Source organism: Drosophila mojavensis, unplaced genomic scaffold, assembly GCF_018153725.1.
Source record: "Drosophila mojavensis isolate 15081-1352.22 unplaced genomic scaffold, ASM1815372v1 contig_74, whole genome shotgun sequence".
NCBI classification, from domain to species: domain Eukaryota; kingdom Metazoa; phylum Arthropoda; class Insecta; order Diptera; family Drosophilidae; genus Drosophila; species Drosophila mojavensis.
In genome coordinates, this window is record NW_025318899.1 from 3,420,922 (window position 1) to 3,445,218 (window position 24,297).

Here is a 24,297-nt window from a genome sequence, read left to right on the forward strand (position 1 = left end):
ACATATACACACGTATTAAATATGTATTTTAGTTAAGCAAAAATAAGAAATGAAAATGAAAATGAAAAACCAAGAAGTATTTATGAATGTATGTAATTATTCTCTTTCTATTATTTACGTACATCTCATGAATTTGTCTGCCTATGTCATTTTTTAGTGTTTTATAATAAGCCAATAGTATGGAATCAAAGTTTTAAATGCTACAACAAAAATAAAAAACAAAAAACAATTACTGTGAAAATATATATTAAAATATAAATTATATAAATGTCGTCTCTTCGATTCTCTTTGGCAACCTGTGCCTCAATTGTCACAGCAAAATTATCCAAACGAAAGTCAGTTTTGAAATATCAGTGGAATCCAGCAGTAACGACTGCTCTTTATATAGTTTACAATTAGTAACATCCGTACTCTTGCCGGTAAGTAAGAACTATGTAAAACCTTGAGCTTTCAACTATGGAACTGCATCTGAACTGGCCTGTAGATTTGATGATATTCGCTGAAATTCCAAAGCATACTTCTAGGGGTCATAAAAATGCCAACACCCAGTAGTTCAGGTTTATGAACTTTGATTTGCAAGTCATATATATATTTTTTATTCATAAATATCAATTATACCAGTTTTATTCCAAGCGAAACTAAACTTAATCAGCCGTTTCTAATGCTTAAATAACTAACTCAATCTGATCCTCGAATACCATCTTTCAATTTAAAGCCCATAAAATATCCTTATTATAGATATCAAAGTAACCGTGCGTAAGTATAAATGAGAAGAATATTCAAAGGTTCACATGAAGTTGAGATAAAATCGCGGAGAAGAACAACTATTGTTACCTAGATATACCTATATATTCCAAAAACTCGTAATACTATGGCAAACGACTATATTCATATATCGAAACATATGAGTCACTGCAAGATGAGACGATTGAACATACAATTTTGGGCAATATGTGGACTTAGCTGTATGTTTATAGTCGCCGCAATACCTCCAAAAATAAAGAAGTGGGACGAGGAGCGACAGAGCACACACGAGCATATGGGACAATCGCACTTTCCCCCCACTGTATATTCGAAATACGAGACGAATATTACATATACCAGAGATAGCGATCCCTCAACTCCAATCACGCACCTGCTGGATGACTTCAGTATATCTCTAATTAATTTGACTGCATTCAATAGATCCATACCGCCTGGTAATATGATACACATCTTACTTTACTTTTTTATATAATTTCTGGTTCGATTTACTGAGTCTAGGCTATATTGTGGTCAAGAGCGACTCGCTGGTAATGGGTCCAAAGGTAGAGGAGAATCAATGGAAGGATCTTCTGGCTGAATATTGGCTATCGCTGCTCTGGGTGATATTTCTGATAATACTCATTATAGTAATGCCCTGCGTAGGGTAAGTATGCATACTTATAGAGAAGGACATATGCATATATTGTGTTTATATACATATATATCCTGCTGGCAGCGTTTGCTATTGCTGCTTCTGTGCTTGGCAGCGCTGCGCTCGGGGCTGCCCCACCTGCGATTTGCAGTCGGATAATCGCTGGCGATTGGGCTACGGCATTTTGCTCGCTTTTCTGCTGCTGGGTCTTTTGTAGGTTTTACTCGTAAGCAAAGATACTTTTAGCCGTCTCTTACAAGTGTTGTCCTTTCTCAGTTTGGGTTTGCTGTTCGCTTATTCGGCGAACAATTCTTTGGAACACGGCTTCGAGTATACGCAGAAGACAATGCGCCGGGGCAGCGAGGATACGTGCCGGTTCCTAAAGGATTGCTCGCAGCATATTCATCATTTGCTCGTCAAGAACTACCAGGAGATGCAGACACATCTGAATGATGTTCTAAAGAGTAAGAACTGTAGAAAACAAATTTGATGCTATTGAAAACCTAAAGACTACAGACTATAGGCTTTATCTGAGATATCTTATTTAACTTTTCGTACAGATGCTCACACTCACATGTTTCTGGATCTCATGGATATTTCTCAGGCTAATATGTTGTTCGACTTGGAGCTCATCTTGAGCAAACTGAATAAGGCTCTAATTGACTTCAAGGTTGTCAAATTCTGGCAGGACGAATTACTGTTCTATAATGCACAATTGCGAGATGGTAAATTACATATATGTGTATTTATATATAAGCTATATAGATATTTAACTGTATGATAGGCGTTCGTGGTGCCAAGCGTGACATTACTTACGCCTGTACAACTCTATGTGCGAGTCGCAGTTGCTTGCAGTTTTTGAAGACAACTGAAATCGAGATGCTGGATACGTCATCCTGTCTGCATTTGGATAATGTAAGTTCAATTTCACTGAATCCATTGAAACTTAAAATCAAACAGGCAGAAGAAAGCATTTCCAGTGCAATCAGCATTTGTTCTGCAATTCGAATATCTTCATGATATTGAATATATTCTCCTCTCTGACAGCTGCCGGACGTAAAGAGCTATGTGACTGCAGTCGAAAATATGATTAACACTGGCTTACCTGAAATACCCACCAAGGGAATCGAGAGAGTTCAAGTTTTGGGAACGCAGATCAACGAAGCCGTAGAGCCGATCATACCGCCTATATTGACCGATCTGCAGGCTGGAGAGCTTCTGTTCAGGGATGAGTCGAATGTCATGACCGAATCAATTAATGGGATGATCAACAGCATCCACTTCACCACTCTCCGATCGACAAAGTCTCTCGAAGATGTCGACGCCAAGTTTGGCAGCATGCGCAATGGCATCCATATCATTGTGCTCGTGGTTCTCACGATCGTAAGGTTGAATTGGGATAACAAACTACGGCTACTACACGTTGCTCAAATCCGTTACAGATAGCTGCTGCGCTGATGGTTGCCTTGGTCTTTGGATGCTGTACACCTGTAAGGCGGTTTGGTCGCGATAAATTCTGGAGCAAAAGGTCGGGCGCCTTATGCCTCTTACTGTAAGTAATTCTACATGTAATTCCTGGTCAATGGGCTCAATAATACAAATTGTGTGGCTTAAAGACCAATCCCCCAGCTGCATTTCCCATGCTTACTGTTTATTTCTCTAAAATATTCCTAACACAAATTGTCTTCCTTACTTCAGTGCCATTATACTGATATTTAGCGTATTCTGGCTTACCTCGCTGGTTGGACTATTTTACTATATCTTCGGCATGGTGACGTACCAAGGAGTCTGTGCTCCGCTTCGCGATCAGGAAAATAATTCCTTTTTCCAGCAAATGGATCCGCTAATTGATCTCAATCGATTCTTGCCAGAAACCGTGAAGAATATGGATATCGAAAGGGAAAGAGACTGGGAAGCACGTAGAGCACTGATAGACAGAAACGAGCGTACATTGAAACGCAGTGAGGATATGAGAAGGAAAAGGCAAGCTGAAAGGGAAACTGTGCCACTCCGAATGTCGACGGCAATTAAGGCATGCGAGGCCGATGAGTCCGTCTTTAAGCTGCTCCGCAAGAACAACGTCTACAACATAGATGAACTAGTTCGACTAGAGGTTTTGACTCAGCACCCACCGCCAAAGGTACCCATTTTCAAGGAGGATATCAAGGAATTTGTGGTTCTCACGGAAGAGGAGCACGTTCAGTTGATGACGGCAGGATACGGCGATTTATCCGATTATCATAGTTCGATATTTATAAAACATCTTTGTGATGCAATAACGCCCGTTGCATTGCCCAAAGTCATCCAGGATATCAGAGCGCTAGAGGCCAGCCTAAAAAGCGATTGGGGTCGCTATGATCTAGCCAAAGTCTCCTTGACCAATGCGGCGAATAATCTGGAGCGATACCATATTAATCTAGTGGCCAAGATCCAGACACTTATGAGAAACATTAAGGAAAAACTGAAAGAAATCGATAATGATATACTATATGAAGGACTGCCATTTGGCGACACAATGCAAGGTCTACAAGAAGCTATAAAGCGCTCCCAGGAGTTCATTAGAAACAGGGCCGAGGGCTATATTCAATATCTGCGTACAAATCTAACTATTTACGTTGACGACGAGGTATCCGGGTTTATGGAGAGGGTTATGTACAATTGTGAAAATGAGGTCGGCAAGTGCAGGCCCCTAGCCTACATCTACTACACAGGTGTCGACTTGATCTGTCGTCGTCTTGTCTATCCCATGGTGAGTGTAACGAGCATCGTCTGGAATGTATCTCATATTTGATTTTGTTGCGCTTCTTCTTCTTAGAATGGCTTCTGGGTGGGCCTGCTGCTCAGTGCGTTGATCCTGTTGCCCACTCTCTATGTGTCCCATCGATTGATATGCCTGTACAACAAGATGTATCCTGGACCACCACAACCCGCAGTCCAGTAAGCCTCCTTTGACCCACTTCTAGGCCTATCATTTGAGTCAACCTCATTTCCACAGATGTCGAGCCTGCGGTGGAGTCTCGCTTGTGGCTGATGGTACGAATAGGCGGGCGCCGATCTGCATCCTTCACGACGACATGGCTGATAATCCTGCCGAATCTGAGGCCACAGTGGTTGAAGTGACTGTTGAGCCATCACCCTCAACGGAGACAATCAAATCAGATACGTCTACCTTATGCAACAGCAGCAGCAGTAAGCACAAACAGGACTAGACACCGAACTCTATGTACTCTACAGTTGTGGCATGGGACTCCGATTCGCACTCACTCTACAGTTGCTGGTTCTAGAAATGTTCTCGTTGAATTGTAATATTAAAGTGAATTTTTGTTTAGTTTAAATGCTTGTGGAAGCGACTCAGAGAGTGAGAGTACCTCAACAGAGTTCCTCCCTTGAAATACAAGTGTATCTAATGATATATGCAGCTGGCCCAGTTATGCTAAATAAACGACTTAGATTATCGTGTTGCTCAAGTGATAAAATGTTCAGAGCTTCGCTTGATTCATATACGCAAATAAAGATCATCATACCCATTGTGTTTATTGTGGGATTGTCTTATTCGTACTATGACCCTCTAAATATACATATATACATCATTTCTCGACTCGGTTGTCTGCATAAAAAAGCTCTTGATTTCATTAGAACATATCCGGTAGCAGACATAAAAAGCGCCGCGTCATGGCTTTGGCCTCTCATCAATCATAATATAATTAAAGCGTGCACCATATCTAATCTGACAAGAGGTTGCGAACAAACCTAAAAAAAAAAATGTATAAGAAATTGACTACCGGGTGAATAAGCCGCCAACTGACAACGAAAGCGACTTTATTGTGAGGCTGCTCAACAATGCAAGGAAGCTGAGTCTAAAGAGCGGTCGACGAAATCGAAGAGTTGATACCCTAAAAATAATTTGTAGGTATTGTAGCTGTGCCTTACACTTGACTTAGAAAAAAATTAAATTTATATACAATTCCTACTTATTTAAATTGAGCAAAAAATTGTATTTTAGAATTAATGTAAATTCTTCCTCATAGCATATTGCCTTGCCTTACCAACGAAAAGTGAAAACTGTCCAACATACATATGCTTTTCATAATTTTCAACTAAAAATTAAATCACGTTTCTTATCAACAAAGTCTGATTGCTTTTGTTGTTGTTGTTGTTTTTGGCAGTGAGTGCCTTTCTTTTTCATAAATTACCAAAATAAAAGCAAAAGAATAGCAACAACAACATCAACAACTCGAACAAGCGTAATAACAATGAAATTTCACTTTCAATTTGTGTGTGTAAAAACAAAAGACTTAAGACACGAACTTGCTGTGCTGCTCGACGCCGCATTGTCGCAGTCGCCATCGCCGTCGTGGTCGCCGTCGCAATCGTAGTGAAGGTTAACTTGACCGATTTGATATTCAATTGGTATAACGGTTTCGAAAGCCACAACACACAAAATGGCCGCCAGTCAATGCACTCATTAAACAAGAAGAAAAAAAAAACTGAAAATAAAATTGAAGTAAATGTAGTTGATCAAGATCAGTTCTTGAAGTTTGATCTTGCCTAATTTGCATCGTGGAACTTTACAGAACAATTTAGAAGTTTCAAATGGCAATAGCTATAGTCAGCTGAGATCTGCACGAACTTCAGAAGGCATATCAATGATACCATATTGTGGGTAAGAATATCTAAAATGCAGTCTGCAATAAATCCAAACAGGTAAAAATGTTAACGATCGGATAACATTAAAAATTCAAGAATGATTCATAACAGACTCGGTCAAAATTTTTGCAATTGCTGAAAATGAAGAGATGAAAGTTTGATGAATGTATACATAGTAGTAACTCGACTTAGTCAGACAACAAAATAATACCCAAAGACACACCTAAATTAATTAAAAACATAACATTATCTTTGTATGTATATACATTATATTAATGTACAAGTATAAAGTTGCGTTCTTCAAAAGTTTTTATATTTCTCACCTTCAACAAACTGTGCAAAGTCCGCGCAAAGCCCGGCCAATTCCTCTATATTATATGCTGCTGTGCATATAAAACTTATAGAGTTTTTATTGTTTGCAATACGCACTTGCACCGGCTTTTATGGTTGGTGTGAAATTTTGCCGTGATGTTAAACAGAGCGTTGCATTTCCATTTCGCATTGATTCGCTTTTCACGTGAAAACTGAAAACTGGCACAGAATTGCAAAAACAACTAGAGGTAACGAAGCTGATTGCAAATGGCACGCAATACGCATTGAAATGCACACAATTAAGTACCGCAAATGATTTAGAGTGAAAGGCAGTGAAATTTATGGCATGCAAAGCGTGAGAAGCGCTCCACAGGAATCGCAAGCGGCATAAATATTAGAACCTGTTAGGACACAACTGATGATAGACTGGTCAAAAGTCAAGCCTCACAGCTGTTTGCCGGCTACAAAGACTTTCGCTTTCGTTTCAGCTACTACCCTAACTCTGATTCGCTTCACATGGGACTTTTGCAGCCACAAAAAATACGTATGTATACGTAAGTATATATATATGCAAATCCGTGGCTTTCTATAGTGTAAATTTGATTTATTTATATACATGTATGTACGCATATACACACATCTATTATGCATAAGCTTAACCAGAAATATTTTGTTTAATAATTCGAATTTGCATATTGAAGACGCGTCTTCAGCTTTTGTGTGTGTGTGTGTGCGTGTGTGTATGTTAATATGCCCAAACTTGTTTGATTTACAAAATCTGATAAGTATGTGCGCAATCAATCCTTGCCAGACAGCAAATGCTGTTAAGTTAACAGCGTAACTTAACAGCGGCCAGTTTGCCGCTCGAGTCTTTTGAGTGTTTTTTTTTCGGCTTTGGCTGGCCAAAGCGAAAGAACTGCACAAAAGCAACGCAGCAAAAAAACTAAATTTTCCATGCAGCTCACAGAAACAACTGTTCATTTGTTGTTTTGATACACTAACAAAGAGTTTCGGGAATTTTCTATGAATTGTGCTGCACAAAGAGATGCGTTTGCTGCAAATGTTCAATGCAGACGTTTTATGCATACCGAGCGAGAAGTCCTGGGCTCGATACCGCGGCCGGTCAATTATTTTTATTATTTTTTTTTTTATTTACATGACGTCCTGGGTTCGAGCCACAAAGTGGTAGTGGGCTCGAAATTCGAATCCAGTAGAAATATATTTTAAATATTATTATTTTTTTTTTAATTTTTTTTTTTTTTTAATATATTTTTTTATTTTTAGTAATTTTTTTATTCGGCTTTGACAACTGTTAGTGTAACATATCTGCCTGCAAGAGTATTTAGGGTGCGACACTGCAAGTCTAACTGTTTAATATTTTTTATTTGTTTTGTTTTGCTTGTTTTGGTTGTTTTTTAGTGCTGCCCGTTTCTCGTATATGGCGCTCGGACGTGCTCGCAGCGTCAGCCGCAGCGACGGCTCAATCGCAGTCTCAGAGGGGGCCACGCTCCAAAGCAACTTCACTCAATTTGAGCCACGACTTGTTGTTGCTGCTGCTGCTGCTACTGCTGCTGCTGCTGTGGTTGCCGTTGTCTTGGCAGTTGGCCGCGCGACTGCGCACAAATCAGTTTCAGTTTTTCAGTCCAACGTGCGAGTTCGCAACGAGTAACGGTTAGTACGCACCACAACAAAAAATTAAGATTAAAAAAGTGCCTTTCGGCAGGAGTTGTGTTTTCAATACAGTGCTTCAATAAGTGACTAAGCAGAGCACGCGAATTACCTGCAGTGTAGTGTTTAGACCATATATTCCATAATAAATAATAACAATCAAATTTTGTAACAGCAACTATATTGCAGATCAACTGGATATATATACATATAAAGTGTAATTGCGTCGAAGCTGCATAGAAATCATGGTGAGTGAAGTGTAAAGTGTTTTAGAATGATTAGTTAAATCAATAAGTGTGTCAAAGAACTATAAAGACAAAAGCAAATTATCATATATTTCCTACGGGCCAAATGCATACCAAAAAGCATGCCAAACTCTAAAACAATAAACAAATTATGATAATAATTAAAAAAAAAAAAAAAAAAACTATAAGAATACAACAAAAATGAAAAGAAAACGTGTATTGAAAGTCAGCGAACGGAAAAATGAATGTTAAAGCAAGGCTTGCGAGAACGTCTGACAGCCAGAGCAACCAGACAGAGCAGACAGACAGACACACAGTCAGACTAGTTGACTGGCTGACTAGCTAGTCGACGGGTTCTGCTTTAGCTGCTGTCTGAGCCGAAGTTGAAGGCAAACCTGTCAAAGACAATGGCTATACAAATATGAATATAAATTCTCGTCAAGTTTCAGTTTCGCTTTTTAAGCGTCCATTTTTTCGTCATTTTGTTTTTTATCCAGTTGCTTTTCCTTTTTGACTAAAACAACAATAATATAACTGTGCGGCCTTTTACTTCCTTGGGTGCCAAAAGGGGGCTCTAGTTTAGTTTCTGATTTCTTTGCTTTAGCGAATTTCATTATTGCCATTATGGCTAACGACACGCCACCGAGCAACAGCAGCCACATGCCACGCCTCAATTTGGCGCAGTCAAGTAAAAGTCGCTGCCAACAATAACTAGTTTTCCCTCTCTATATACATATGCCATATGTATGTGTATGTGTGTGTGTGTACAACAATTAATATTTGCTGCCGCTGCTGCTGCTGCTGCAAAAAAAAGGAAAAGCTTAAAAGCTAAAAAAAAAATCTACAAATGCTGCCACTCAATCGTCGTCGTCGGCTTGGCCCGCCGTCTATTGGCAAATCGTCGTTGGCCAAGCGGCCCCAAAAACTGGTCTCGCATAAATTGAAAAATCCGCAAAAATTGGGTTCGAAAACGAGTCGAGCGAAGCCGAAAATATATACATATATATATATTGACGACTTCTCTCGAAGCATGTGGAACAGAAAATAGTCAAATGTCATATAAACAAAGTAATAATATAATTTTCATTAATTAATTAACATTTCAGTGGCCATTGTATTGTAATTAGCTTCCATATATGGAGCAGTTCCCATTTGCCACATAATTCCGAAAAGTGTAATTAAAGCAATCACTTTTCAATGCACGCCCACTCGCACTGCCACGCCCACTCACACCAGCTCGTCAATGGCGATGCCAATAGCAAGACAAGCGTGACTGACATGTGGAGTTGTTGTTGTTGTTGTTGTTCGCCGAAAAACAAACTCTCACTTTCATTTGGTTTGAAAACGCGCTGCTTGACAATTGAGTGAACACTCGCACAGAATTTGTTTGTAAAACAAACAATTCAAAGACTTGACTTTTACATCTGTTTACATTTCGAAAACTCAAAGTAGATAGTAGACAAACACACACACTCTTATATATTTAGCTACAATAATTGCACATTGCAATGGAGACAGACTTTCTCCGAAATAAAGGAAAAGGCAGCGACGCGACGTTTTGTCTCGCCAGCTGGCAACGGGCCAACGCGGCGTATGCGTAATCTGAAGCATATACATTACACACACATAATAAGCTACCAGCTAACATTATATACACACATACATGTATGTATGTAATGACAAACCTGGCAACAGCTAAACAGAGTTTTGTTTTGTTTAAAATGCAAAGGCGAACAAAAATTATTTTTATTTCGTTTTGATTCTTATAAAATGTTGCCAAGAATGTTGCCGCCTTAATTGACAAGCATTTATTTATTTTATTTTTATTTTATTTTTTCATACACTTTCTGAAAGGGTTTATTAATGAGTGAACAAGACTCGTAATACAAAGAATTTGAAATTCATTTTATATTATTGAGAGAAAAATCGAGACTTTTAAAGTTTTTACTGTATGTTCGTATAAAAATGAAGACAGGCTCAGTTTTGTTTCACGATAAAATATATCGAAAATATTTTAGTACCATATAACTCTTATTCATATCATATAATCTAAAGCAAGACAGGCTCAGTTGTGGTTTACGATAAAATATATCGAAAATATTTTAGTACTATATAACACTTAGTAATATCATATAATTTAATTTGGTATATTTTCGAGTTTTTCATCAATAAGATTTCTTCGATTTTTTCTTTACTTCGAGATATAATCCTATATACATCTATACAAGTTAGTGTATTTAGGCTTCGTTCAACCGGCTTTAACCATTTTTCTTTCTGTTTCATTTGTGGTTTATCGGAGCTACAATCTCTTCAGCCTAGCCCTGACAGCCAGCGCACAGCTGCAGCTCAGATTGTTGAGAGCGTTCAGCTGCCGCTCGAGTGGGCAGCTCAATTGTTAGTACTGCAGTTGGAACAATACAAACACACACACTCACACACTCATGCATACACGCACAACAAATACTACAATATAAATGTACCTATGCAATTCACTTTTATGCTGATTTACAATAAATTTGCATAGGCAGTAAAAATAAGTCAATGGAAAGGCAAATGCGAACGCTGAATCGCATCAATTGGTTATTGAACTGCTCAGCTGCCAGCTGCTAAAAGTCAACTCTCAAATGCACTTCAATTGCGCTCAAAGTGAACCAAAGCTAAAGACAACACACAAAATGTGGCCAAGCTAAACAAAAGACTTAGGCAACGAACCTTCTGCTACGAGCAGGAAGTGCGCATAGAGCTCTTTTGCTTGACTTGAATTTTGTCGCATAATTAACACACATACACACGCACATGCACACACGTGTGAATGTTGTTCAATGCCAGCACAATAAACAAATAAGCTAATTTGGAGACACAAAGTAGTAAATCAATCATTTGAGATTGATATATATATGTATGTCTATGAAACGAGAGCTGTATGATTGGGCACAGCAACAACAACAATAAAATTAAACACGTTTTATTGTTATATAAATAAGTAAAATAAAAAACACACACAAAATCGATTTACATATATTATACACAAGCTACAGCCGCAGGCCTTCGCTGAGCAACATAATCAAAAGCGAAAATACAAAATATAAAAATTATTATCAGCGAAAATCATTTGAGCGCTAGCTAAATGCTGCTAATGAAAATGGCTAAAAATATATATACATCAATATATCTGTTTCTTGAAGCTGTATCTATGAGCATTATCGAACTTTCAAACTTGTTGCATAAGACATTTTCTGTTATGCTTAAACCCTTTTATTTTTGGGACTTTTTTATAAAATTTTTGTTTTGTTTTTTTTCTGTTTGGCATTTGGCAATTTTTCACGTGCATTTTATTTATTTTTAAAACATTTTTTTTTTTGCTTCATAATTAAACTAATTAGCTGTGCATGTAATTTGTTGTTTTTTTTTTATGTGTATATTTTTATTTTATTTTTTATATATCCTGAACCTATTAACAATGGGAGTCTGTCAGAGTCAGAGTTCATTAAAGTTTATATCTGCTATATCAGGGCGACAAGCTGAGTCGATCTAGCCTTGTCTGTATTTCCCTACATAAATGATCTAGTAGATCTCTACAAAGGGTAGCAGTTTAAAAATGTTTATGTAGTTCCGCACTTCAACATAATCGAAAAAAAAAAACAACAAATTATCAAAATCAATAAAAGTTAGAACTAGAGCTAAGCTAGACAGCTATACGAGGTGGGGGATAATTGGTTGAATCTGGTCGCCAATTTCTGTAGGCAGCCCAGAGATCGATCGTTGTTCAGGGTATCTCTTTGTCGAGCAATACCCACTCTTGTTTTCTTGCCCATTTTCATTTTCATTTGCTGGCCCTTCCGCCGGCCGCAATTAATTGTAGCCACATTTTATGTTTTATTTTTTCGTTCATAAATTTAACTGACAGAGCCGTAAAAAAATCGTTTGGCTTATTACCGTTTTGCTGTCTAGGCCATATAAAATGCGTTAGCCGCTCTATAAACTGGGCAGCCTCGGACGCGACGTCAATTCATTTGAATATCGAGGCAGACAGACATAAAGATATGCCTAATTTAAACATACAAACAGCAAACAGGTTTAAAAGGTTAGAGTTTAACAAAGAGATAGACAGGGACTAAAGTTAATGCATGTACTAACGACAAGCAACAACAACGAATTTCACTTTGTTGCATGTTGTGTTGCGCTGTGTCTTTTCTGTCTTTTTTTTTTTTTTTTTTTTTTTTGCTGTCTTCTCTGTCGCTTTGTTTATTAATAAAAGCGCAAACGTTTTACATAAGGGGGCGGCTGCTGTTGTACAAGAAAAACAAACAAAAAAATACAACAAATGCATGACATAATGTCCGGGGGCCAGTTCCTTATTGTTGTTTGGACGCACGCTCCTCCTAGCTCATCAAAGATACACGGAAAACCAGAAAGAAAACGTTTAAAAAACAAAATCAAATAAAGCTGAAAACTAACCTAACCAGATCCCAGCCATTATCTTGCATATGTTTTTTCTGAGAGTGATTTATAAACTATATACTCAGATATATAATTAAAAAGCATCATTAAAATTACTAATTAGCGAAGATGGTTGAGTAATAAATATAATTCTTACGCCGAACGGCTGTGCATGGGTTAGGCATGTGGCACAAGGTATTGATGCAGATTTAGATATGCATATATGTATATATATGTGCATGAATATTCACATATATGTACATATATACAGATGGATATCTTTATTATAGGTCTCATATAAATCTGACGTATGAGACAGCAATTGCTTTGGCAATGACTGAAAATAAATATACAAAGAAAAATTATAGAGTTAATCCATTATAAAAAAAAATAAATAAATAAATAAAAATTATTAAAAAATATTTTTAAAATAATTATTTAAATAATAATAATTATAGTTAAGTTATAGTGCTGTTATAGTGCTGATATACATCGATTTAAAAACCTTTAGCTCTTGAAGTTTGCTGGCAAAAACCTGATTTTAATTTCGTATAAATTATAGTTTGTGTTTCAATAGCTTTTTAGATTTTTAAAGAGAACTTACTTTCCTCATATTTGAAGAGTTTAAGAATCTTAATAAATAAGATATATACATATATCAGCTACTCCCCGGAATTTGCACAGCATTAGTCTTACATCTTCATGATTCAGTCATTGGCACTTGTCGCAGAGTCTGGAAAGTGTAAAAGTTGTTATTCAATTTGTTAACTTCAATTAACATAGCTAAAAGGCCATAAAAACTTAGTTTGGCTGAGGTATTTTGAAATTAAAAGTGCCAAAAAGCAGAAAGCCAAAACACAGCAAAAAAAAGAGCTTATAATAAAAGATAATTCAAGCGGCATTTACATTAATGTGACACTGACAAATTGCCAAATTCTTGACGAGGCCAACAAAAATAATGGAGAATGCTGTGAAACTGAAACAGCGACAGAGACAGAGACAGAGACAGAATCAGCAACAGACAAAACACAAATGGACATAAATTTTATTGACATTATGAACAAGATTCAACAAGAGTTCTGCGCAGTGGAACGGAAGTTGTGTGCAGTCAAGCAGCTAAGAACAATGGCCACAGTAAACACCCCCAAACGGCAACTGCAATTGACTCACGTTCAAGACATTTAAGAAGGAAAAAAAAAAAGCAGAAGCTTTTGCAGTATGCCATTTGCCAACTGCCTAGCCCACTAAGTAGTTCCAGAGAAGTTTGTAGAGACATATAGATGTATATGTGTATATATGATGTCAATGTCCGTTTCAGGGCTACTACTGTAGCAGGAAGTAGCTGGCCAACTGGCCAACTGGTCAGCTGGCCAACAACTTCTCGCTTCCACGCCTTCTTTAGCTGCCTTCAGCATTGGCAACGGCAACGGCAACGGCAGCGCCTTTGGTAATTCGAGCTGCGCAATTTTCAGCATTATTCTAATTGGTCAGTGAACCAGTTTCAGCTGCACTTAAAAGCCACTGACTCATACTCAGTATGTACTCTATCTGTATCTGTATCTGTATCTGTACCTGTATTTGTATCAGTATCTGTTTGTTCGCCTTTTGCCTGTGTCTAAACTCGTTTTCGTTAACCGACTGTTTGGCCAGATTGCGCAAGGTCGTCTGGTCCAGGACAGGTGCTAGTAGCGCATATTAACTCAATTGCAAGGCGCGGCTGAAACAAAAGAAGGTGCTTAAGCGTCAAGCACCCAGGCAAAGATCTGCCGAAAAGGTTTATGAAAAGTCAACGAAAAAGAAAAAAAAAAGCTAAAGCCAAAATGTTGCCAAACAGTTATGAATGCTGACTTATTAAAGCCGTTAAGACATACACTCACACACACACACACACACGAAGCTTGCGCGTGTCGCCAACGGTTTTCTTTTTCCATTTTAAGCCGTTTTTTATAATTTTTATTTATATTTTTATTTTTATTCGTGTCTCTCTCACCTTGAGCTGAATTTCGGTCAGCTTAATTAAAAGCTTAGCTGTTGAGGTTGGAAAAAAAAAACTGACGAAAATTTCAATAAATTTCATATCAAATGCAACTGCAAATGCGGCAATGCAGCAGCATAAAAGCGAAAGACTTAAGCGACAAACGCCATAAAAATGAAAGACTTAAGCGACAAACGCGCCGCAAATACTTGCGCAATTGCTCATCAAAAAGCAACCACGACACTAAACATATGTATGAAATTTATGCAAATAAATTGCATTTGTTGCGCTTTAAATAATATTTCATTTGATACGACTCGCATGCGAAACGAAAGGCAAAAAAAACCAAAAAAAAAACACTTGAAAGTCGAGCGTGCGGATTTCGCTTTTACATTCATGCGCTCAAGTGGGATAGATCTGCACATAAACGATCATATTGTGTGTGATATATCGAGCGAGATATCGCAAGCGAGTGCAACAACAACAACAACAACTGAAAGTATTTCGAATACCTTGTAAAAATGCATGAGGTAGTGATAGAAGTAGTTTCGGCCTTTACTTTCATTGAGGGAAACCCACATCTTGTTTTCTATGAGTAGTTTCCGAGTGAAAAAGAAAAACATACGAGATATACCTTTTTTTTGTACATTAATTATTCTGCCAAAACAGGGTATTTCCCAGTCTCGCCCACTCGTGCTAAACACTTTTTAATGATTTTTTTATTTCTTTAATTTTCCTCTCTCCAATTTTTGCGCAATTGGACACAGCCAAACAAGAAATAGCCAATCTATCGCTTGGAATGCAGTTCGCTTGTCTCTTATTGTCTTGCGCCCCCTCTCCGTCACTCCCTCTCACTCTCTCACACTCACTGTGGCCGTCTCGCTCTGCCTCAGTCTATTACTTATTGAGTTTATTTAGTGCTGTCGTAACCAGACAAACAGTAATCGGCAAACCCACAAAAAAAAAAAAAAAAGCTTTCGATTTGGCCGGGCTCCAACTCCACAAGCTAATGATACTTGGAGCCCAGACAATTCGCCCGAAATGGTCAGCACGAGGTTTACGTAAGCTGTAAGTGCGCCAATCGTTGAGAAAATCAGATGATCGAGCAGCTGCTAAAGTTCTGAGCGAATAAAAAAAAAAAAAACTTCGCTTTCACACAGAAGAAAATGAAAGGCATTTAGACGTCTTTTCATTTCCGCGAAAACCAGTTGTTCCAGTTCCCTCGTTCCTTGTGGGGCTATCTCGCATTCCATTTTATGCCGGTCCGCGCAATAAGGAACCCTTTTTTTTTTTGTTTTTTTTTTTTTTTTTTTTCTGAGCCGACAAATTTTTGTATTTTTCTTGGTTTTGTTGTGACGTGCGGTTAATTTTATAATTTATGCACTTATTTTTACCAAGCAGCCGAATGAAGAGTTTTAGCTGATGTTCAGATAAGCACTTTTAAGTCCAAACCAGTTTCACTTTTTTCGTTCTTCTAAGGAGACGATTTATGTGCTCGTCGGAGTGTTTATGGCCAAATTCAGATCGTAAATTATATCCCCTACAGGCAGCAGCGACCTTGATATCATCCGCACTCATCTCTACCTCCCTTCCAGCTCTGTTGGGCGTGGCTAGCTAACTGTAAGTGCTCATAAGCTTAGCAGGCACTGCACGTTTGTGCCAATTTTAAGTTTTGGCCAATTCTTTCTAACTGTCTGCGAATGAGTTGTGTAACGTGTTCTTAATGACGCCTGACAAAAATAACAGGCACTGAATACCAATCAGACAGACGGGCAACAGGTAACAGTCAACAGGCATTTGCTGATAGCCAAACACAGGTAACAGCTAACAGGTATTCTCTGATAGCCAAACGCAAACACGTAATAATATCCATGAGCTGGTAAAGGTTTAGAAAGCAATTTCAGTTATCCATCAAAAACGTCGAAGGAATACTTATTTATAAGCTGTCAAAGATATAAAAAGAAACTTGTACAGTTATGTGAGACATTTATCATATCAGATATTGTTTCTAATGACAGAAACGTTTCATATTTTAGATGTTTATGACGCGGACTTTAAAAATCGAACAACTCAAGCAAAGCAGCCTATAAATATCTATATTTCTGAGATTCCAAAAGTCTAGAGATATGAATATATAACTATAGTGATATCTTAAAGTATTTATGGCTAGGTAGAGCATATTTATATAAGCATTACACATATCAGCTCAGTTTACATATACATCTATTGATGTATTCATATATTATGATCCAATATAAATATACACTATATAAATAATCGGCTTAGCTCAAAGCTGATTACAATTTCTAAACAAATTTGTATATGAGTAAAGATAAGTTTTAGAGCAATCTCCTCAAAATTTCAGCTCTTGCAGCATCCCCAAACATTATGAAAGATCGTCATGCTGGCAAAAAAGTTCATTGATCATCATGATAGACTTGCGTTTTGCCTTCTCTCCCATTGTACTCAAAGCACGAATTGTAAAGGTATTTCAAAATGAAATTTGGACAGTGTAGGACGTCTATAGGTCTTATCATTCAAAGTCAACGCACAGTCACCCGATTCGACATTGTCATTGCCAGAGGCCTTTTGTATTTGGCTACTGGTTTACTAATGTGAAGATGTCACCGAAAATTACTTAACAATCAAATATACAAAATGTATACAATAGTTACACACATATGCATGATAAAGAGCACTAAATAATTTTAATTAGTTGTTGAGACAACAAGTGGCTGTCCAGGCTGTTAACTGGGTCAATGTCAAGAGCTGGACGGCGTCTTTTGTTTGTAATTTGTATTTACGTTTATTATGTTTGGGCGCCTTTTCGGTGTGTGAGCAAACTGTTTCGGCGAGGCTGGTGGAATGAAGGGTCGCTCTGTGCTCTGACCTTCTCACGACAGCAAATTAAAATCCATTTCTGTCAAGTGCCACGTAATTTGCTGAAACATGACGGGCTGCCCCGCCCCCGCATACATAAATCATCTGCATATTTCTGTGAATAATTACGCTTAACGTTGCTCTTTGTTTTTGTTTACTTTACAGTTGCCGCCGCGATTGCTGAGAATTGCCTTTGTGATATGTCTGCTGATTGTCTTGCTCTCAACCTCCACAGACAGTGCACAGAGTAAGTTGAAAAAATATACTTAAATAAATCTGAAAATAAAAGTAAGCAAAAAAGCTTTACCAAGGGGACACCCGGGTTTGAACCGGGGACCTCTCGATCTGCAGTCGAATGCTCTACCACTGAGCTATATCCCCTCTTATATAAGGATCGACAATTTACCCAAGAACAGCTACAAAAGTTAAAAAAAAAAATAATAATAGTATTCAGTCTTTAAATGTGTGGGAGTCTTCTCTGCGAAGTCTCTGCAGAGGCGGAAGTTGATAAATCAAAACATAAATAAACTATTGTTGCGCTGCGACTTCTTTTATCTGGTTCATTATCGCGAAACAGCATCGGCAACATGTTTCCTAAATGACATTGTGTTATGTATTGTGCATTGATAAATTAACAAAACAAGTAGATGAAGACTGTGAAATTGATTGAGCAACAACGAAAACCACTTAAGATTTGCCTGAAAATAAATTGGTTATCTACATGTTGCTTTAGTTACGCGTTGAGTTGAAACGATTATTTTATTTTGTTGATAAGCCTACTGTTTAATAACGATAGCTGTCAAAAGCAAAATACGATCAATATATGATTTCTTAAAATTAAAAAAAATAAATAAAATAAAAAACCAGGGGACACCCGGGTTTGAACCGGGGACCTCTCGATCTGCAGTCGAATGCTCTACCACTGAGCTATATCCCCATGCGGTCGCTCGCTGGTAAAACCGCAACTTAAGCGAATATGCTGCGTTTAATGCTTTTGTCTGGATTAATTTCAATTTTGGCTAGTCATTTAACACTTTAATGATGTAATGCTACAAATTACATTCACCTTTAGTGTTGCTGCACAACAAATGAAATTGAACTTATGTAATAATAAAAAGATTGCCTCTTGCCGAAGTACATCTTCAAATGCACAAAAGAAACGTTCGATTATCTTATCTTCTTTTTACGATTATCTAATGGTTAAACAATATGCAAGCAAAAATTTATTTATTGTCTTGTATTTCACAACACTTTCGCAATTCACGCCGTTAAATTGCTTTTACAACCCTAAATTTTAATTAAAAAATTAATGGGGGAAGCTGGCAAAAAAGTTTACCAAGGGGACACCCGGGTTTGAACCGGGGACCTCTCGATCTGCAGTCGAATGCTCTACCACTGAGCTATATCCCCATGTTGTGATCCGCGAGTAGTGCACCTAAAACCCCCAAACAACACCATTTCATCGATTAAAACTATAAATAGAACCAGCAAGAACATATATTACTAAGTAAAGAGTTTAATTAAAGTGCTGATAAAAATACATTCATTTTAAATAAACAAATAATGTGAAAAAAGTTTACCTAGGGGACACCCGGGTTTGAACCGGGGACCTCTCGATCTGCAGTCGAATGCTCTACCACTGAGCTATATCCCCAGATACGTTGCCAGCGACTTAACTGCCACTAGAACCACTAGAACAGCAAGTTGCAATGCAATACGAAGGCAACCCCAATCGACAAAAGCTAAAAAAACTGAAAAGCTGAAATACTTGAATGCGCATATTCGTGTCCATAAATGAAATACTGTGTATTTTGTTTTTATTTTGATGTGTGGGCATGCGCAGTGAGAGGCCCGCGACTAAATTAAATATATATTTAGTTGGACCGGTTTTAAGCACAAATGTCGCAAAATGCAGGCGTTTGCTTTAGCTTTAACTTTAGCTGTAGCCTGACTTGACGAGTAACAATCGCTATAATTTTGTATTGTTATTTCAGCTGCAGACAATTTAAAGTCATTTTCAATTTCATGAATAACAGGTATACACGATAGCCGTTTAATTGCACAAGTTTAAACTGAATAACCAGTATCATTAGTAAAAACTAGCTATGCTTCTTCATTAGGTGTTTAATAAAAGAAATAAACATTAAATGCTAGACATTGTCAAATGGTCTGGAATATAAACAAAGATAATGATAGCTGCTGCCGCCGACAGCAGATGCCAATCGATGCATTTATTTTGAATTAAAGCCACTTGATATATGCCAATCGAGCTTGTAATAGCAAGACGCTCAATGATTGATGATGATTAATGATGATGATGATGATGATGCTGAATCTGAATCTGATGATGCGGCAAATCATGTTCAGCTGTTAGTTGTTAGTTTTTTTTGGGTCAGCTCTGAATTACAAAAAAGAAAAACTTTGACTGGGGGTTACCAAATCATACATACTCTTGTCGAGCATGAATCATAGTTGGGTTAACTACCCATCGGCATCCGTGTTCTTCGCTCTTAACAACTCCAACTTCAATTTTCCATCTTCTTAATTTCAGCCAAGACCCGTCGACGTTTACGACGTCCGTCTACTCTCAGTAGTTCCCGTAGCGATTCGCTCTCCGCTAAGAAGTCCACGGTAGCGCCTGTGGCTGAGAAGCGCATCGATCAGGAGCCCGCATCCACAACAACTGTGAGCAGAACTCGTCTACGCTCCAAGTCCAAGCTACGCGGTGGAGCTGCAGCCGCTGCAGCAGCAGCTGCTGGGGGAACAGCTCTCGTAGCCAGCGGTTCATCGCTCAAGGGCAAAAAGACAAAAGTGGACGATGGCACGCCGAAGATCGTTTGCTACTACACCAATTGGTCGCAATACCGCGTCAAGATTGGCAAATTCGTGCCCGAGGATATACCCGCCGATCTGTGCACGCACATTATCTTCGCCTTTGGCTGGCTGAAGAAGGGCAAGCTGAGCTCCTACGAGTCGAACGATGAGACCAAGGACAATGTGCCCGGACTCTACGAGCGCATGATGAATCTGCGCAAAGCTAATCCCAAGCTGAAGGTAGGCATTGATAGGATCGCTATTCGGATTGTTTTCTAATCTAAATATCCCATAGATTCTGCTGGCCATTGGCGGCTGGTCGTTCGGCACGCAAAAGTTCAAGGACATGTCCGCCACGCGCTACACGCGTCAGACTTTCGTCTATTCGGCCATACCCTTCCTGCGTAAGCGCGGCTTCGATGGCTTGGACATGGATTGGGAGTACCCCAAGGGCTCGGATGACAAGAAGAACTTTGTGCTGTTGCTGAAGGAGCTGCGCGAGGCTTTCGAAGCTGAGGCCCAGGAGTTGAAGCAGCCACGTTTGCTGCTCTCGGCCGCTGTACCAGTTGGACCCGACAATATCCGTGGTGGATATGATGTGCCTGCTATTGCCAGCTATCTGGACTTTATCAATCTGATGGCCTACGATTTCCACGGCAAATGGGAACGTGAGACCGGTCACAATGCTCCACTGTAAGGCTCGATTTATATAAACTGTAAATCCTTCAATCTTATTGACCTCTCTCCCTTCCTCAGCTATGCTCCCTCTACAGATTCGGAGTGGCGCAAACAGCTTTCCGTGGATAATGCCGCCAATCTGTGGGTCAAAATGGGCGCACCCAAGGAGAAGTTGATCATTGGCATGCCCACCTATGGACGTTCCTTCACGCTGGCCAACACGGAGAAACATGGACCCAATGCACCGGCTACGGGCGGCGGACGCGAGGGCGTCTACACAAAGGAGAGCGGTTTCCTGGCCTACTACGAGATCTGCGAGATGCTGTTGAACGGCGCCGTCTACGTCTGGGATGACGAGATGAAGGTGCCCTACATGGTCGATGGTGATCAGTGGGTGGGCTTCGATGATGAACGCGCGATCAGAAATAAAATGCAATGGATCAAAACGAATGGCTTTGGCGGCGCCATGGTCTGGACCGTCGATATGGACGACTTCAAGGGCGACGTGTGCGGTGGCAATGTCAAGTACCCATTGATTGGAGCTATGCGCGAGGAACTGCTGGGCATATCGCGTGGCAAGGAGGCCAAGGATGTCAACTGGACGGCCGTTGCAGCCACATTTGAAGACATCGAAGAGGTAAGTGTCTTCTGCTAGACTTTCAACAAGATCTAATCTAATCTCACCTTACTTTTTGCTCCGTCACAGAAACCCGAGCCCATTCAAATTTCTGTTGATGAAATCCTCAAGAAGGTGCGCAAGCCTCATGTGCAAAAGAAGCAGCGCATCAAGTCGGGCGCCAATGCCATCGAACAGAACTGTAAGTGCTTCCACATGAAAGTCTCTTTGATCAGCTATCTAATCTCCCTTCATCCCTAGCTCGTCCCGCTCAGGTCTTCTGCTATTTGACCAGCTGGTCAGCTAAGCGCCCAGGCGCAGGCAAATTCGAGCCATCCCACATTGATCCTAAGCTCTGCACACACATTGTCTACGCGTTTGCCACCCTGCAGGAATATAAGCTGACAGAGGCCTCGGACGACGATCCGGAGAACTATGAGAGTGTGATTGCCTTGCGCGATTCGAATCCTGATCTACAAATTCTGCTGGCCATTGGCGGCTGGGCTTTCGGCTCCACGCCCTTCAAGGAGCTCACCTCGAACGTGTTCCGCATGAACCAGTTCGTCTACGAAGCCATTGACTTTTTGAGGGACTACAAATTCAACGGATTGGACGTTGATTGGGAGTATCCGCGCGGTGCCGAGGATCGTGTGGCTTATGTGAATCTGCTCCGGGAATTGCGTGTTGCCTTCGAAGGCGAGGCGAAATCTTCAGGTCTGCCACGCCTACTGCTCACAGCTGCAGTGCCCGCCTCCTTTGAGGCAATCGCCGCCGGCTATGATGTGCCCGAGATATCGAAATATTTGGATTTCATCAATGTGATGACCTACGACTTCCATGGCCAATGGGAGCGCACCGTGGGACACAACTCCCCACTCTTTGCCTTGGAGTCAGCGACGGGCTATCAGAAGAAATTGACCGTGGACTACAGCGCACGCGAGTGGGTTAAGCAGGGTGCTCCCAAGGAGAAGCTGCTCATTGGCATGCCCACCTATGGCAGGAGCTTCGAGCTGGTCAATGAGACACAATTCGATATCGGTTCCCCCTCTTCGGGTGGCGGCAAGGCGGGAAAATTCACCAACGAGGCTGGCTTCCTTAGCTACTATGAGGTCTGCTCCTTCCTGGCGGCGGATAATACTACGCTGGTCTGGGACTCCGAGCAGCAGGTGCCCTTCGCCTACAGAGGCAACCAGTGGGTGGGCTTCGATGATGAGCGCTCGCTGAAAACCAAGGTGAGAGCACGGGCTAATCCATAATCTGATTCATCCAGTTGAATGATCCTTTATAGATGAATGTATTCATTTCCCTTTTGGATGCATCCATGCAAATGTCTAGTTCACATATTCATAATCAATCTCTCATTTCTAGACGGAATGGCTGAAGGAGCAAGGCTTCGGCGGCATTATGGTCTGGTCCATTGATATGGATGATTTCTCGGGACGCTGCGGCAACGGTAAATATCCGTTGCTGAATGCGCTCAACGACGAGCTGAAGGACTACAAGGTGACACTCGAATATGATGGACCCTACGAGTCTCACGGGCCACGCGGCGCCTATACCACCAAGGATCGTAAGTACAGATTGGAACTAGTATGAGAATGATTTAAACTAAATTCACGCCCTTCAACAGCTCATGATGTGACCTGTGCGGAGGAGGAGGGACACATTAGCTACCACAAGGATTGGGCCGATTGCACGCATTACTATATGTGCGAGGGAGAGCGCAAGCATCACATGCCATGTCCGGCCAATTTGGTCTTCAATCCACAGGAGAACGTTTGCGACTGGCCGGAGAATGTTGAAGGCTGCCACGCCCCCACGGACGCGCCAGCCTAAGCAGCCGCAAAGAGGGATTTTTAAATAAGAAGAAGCTCTGCCCGGGCTGCGCATTGGCCTATGCAAGTTGTTAATACATACATACATTATTAAATGATGATAGATCATCTTCGACAACTACCCCGCCCTTCGCCCTTCGCCCTCCGGCCCCATAAATTTAAGTGCGAAACTGCCACGCCTGTCCCCGCCTTACCCCTGTTCGATAACTAACGCGAAAAATACTCAAAACGTTTGCTCAAATTCTGAAGCTGAATTTTTTGTACTAAATATAAGATTTAATTAAAGCTTAAGTTTAAGTAGTTTATATGAGACGAAGTAGCTAAAAAGAGGATTGCACACAACTATGTAGAAATGAAAAAACACAATCTTACATACACCATTTTCCAAGCTTTCTCGCATTTGCCGTTGACAATTCGAATTCGGAAATCAAGTTTTATAGGGTATTAATTTTAGCAATGCGGCCGAACAACTTTTATATATTTAACTGTGATAAACACAAACGAAGAAGCATCAAAATAATAACAACAGCAACAAAATTAAAATCTTTTAACAAAAATATTTAAACAGAAAATTCTATAAAAAATTAAATTGATGAAATTGCCTCAAATTCTGCCGCACACAAATTAACAACACAACAACTAACCCTATGAAAGGAAAAGCTGCTAAACATAAAATGTTGTACATTTTCTAAAAATTTGTATTATACGTTGTAATTATTTAGTTAAAATAAAAACACGTCAAAACAAATGCGAACTCTAGTTTGCAGTATAACTATATTTTTTATGAATTG

At 39.7% G+C, this 24,297-nt stretch overlaps 2 protein-coding genes and 4 non-coding genes across 6 annotated transcripts; 2 read left to right on the forward strand and 4 right to left on the reverse strand.

Moving 5' to 3' along the window:
• Window positions 1–19: 19 nt before the first annotated feature.
• LOC26527823 (prominin-like protein) lies at window positions 20–4,926 on the forward strand. The gene is made up of 12 exons (XM_015161762.3): window positions 20–419; window positions 739–1,199; window positions 1,264–1,408; window positions 1,481–1,609; window positions 1,673–1,860; window positions 1,957–2,121; window positions 2,181–2,311; window positions 2,444–2,779; window positions 2,839–2,948; window positions 3,095–4,145; window positions 4,212–4,333; window positions 4,392–4,926. Exons 2-12 carry the CDS (start codon window positions 872–874, stop codon window positions 4,603–4,605), a joined length of 2,919 nt encoding a protein of 972 aa, XP_015017248.1. The 5' UTR covers window positions 20–419; window positions 739–871; the 3' UTR covers window positions 4,606–4,926.
• Window positions 4,927–7,963: 3,037 nt separating this feature from the next.
• Window positions 7,964–24,254, forward strand: LOC6581307 (probable chitinase 10). The gene is made up of 10 exons (XM_015161766.3): window positions 7,964–8,026; window positions 8,199–8,271; window positions 17,729–17,810; window positions 20,115–20,617; window positions 20,673–21,070; window positions 21,134–21,692; window positions 21,762–21,873; window positions 21,933–22,903; window positions 23,040–23,241; window positions 23,302–24,254. Exons 2-10 carry the CDS (start codon window positions 8,269–8,271, stop codon window positions 23,505–23,507), a joined length of 3,036 nt encoding a protein of 1,011 aa, XP_015017252.2. The 5' UTR covers window positions 7,964–8,026; window positions 8,199–8,268; the 3' UTR covers window positions 23,508–24,254.
• Trnac-gca lies at window positions 17,873–17,944 on the reverse strand. The gene has a single exon. It is a non-coding gene; the product is annotated as a tRNA-Cys (tRNA).
• On the reverse strand, window positions 18,429–18,500 carry Trnac-gca. The gene has a single exon. It is a non-coding gene; the product is annotated as a tRNA-Cys (tRNA).
• Trnac-gca lies at window positions 18,902–18,973 on the reverse strand. The gene has a single exon. It is a non-coding gene; the product is annotated as a tRNA-Cys (tRNA).
• Window positions 19,146–19,217, reverse strand: Trnac-gca. The gene has a single exon. It is a non-coding gene; the product is annotated as a tRNA-Cys (tRNA).
• Window positions 24,255–24,297: the final 43 nt, after the last annotated feature.

What these genes read in the sequence shown, in the direction of transcription:
- LOC26527823 (XM_015161762.3), top strand. Translation starts at nt 872, where the DNA reads ATGGCAAACGACTATATTCATATATCGAAACATATGAGTCACTGCAAG. An exon ending in CAATAGATCCATACCGCCTG is followed by an intron (nt 1,200 to 1,263) that starts GTAATATGATAC and finishes TACTGAGTCTAG; the next exon opens with GCTATATTGTGGTCAAGAGC. An exon ending in GGCGCCTTATGCCTCTTACT is followed by an intron (nt 2,949 to 3,094) that starts GTAAGTAATTCT and finishes TCCTTACTTCAG; the next exon opens with TGCCATTATACTGATATTTA.
- LOC6581307 (XM_015161766.3), top strand. An exon ending in ACCGGTCACAATGCTCCACT is followed by an intron (nt 21,071 to 21,133) that starts GTAAGGCTCGAT and finishes TCCCTTCCTCAG; the next exon opens with CTATGCTCCCTCTACAGATT. An exon ending in AGCGCTCGCTGAAAACCAAG is followed by an intron (nt 22,904 to 23,039) that starts GTGAGAGCACGG and finishes TCTCATTTCTAG; the next exon opens with ACGGAATGGCTGAAGGAGCA.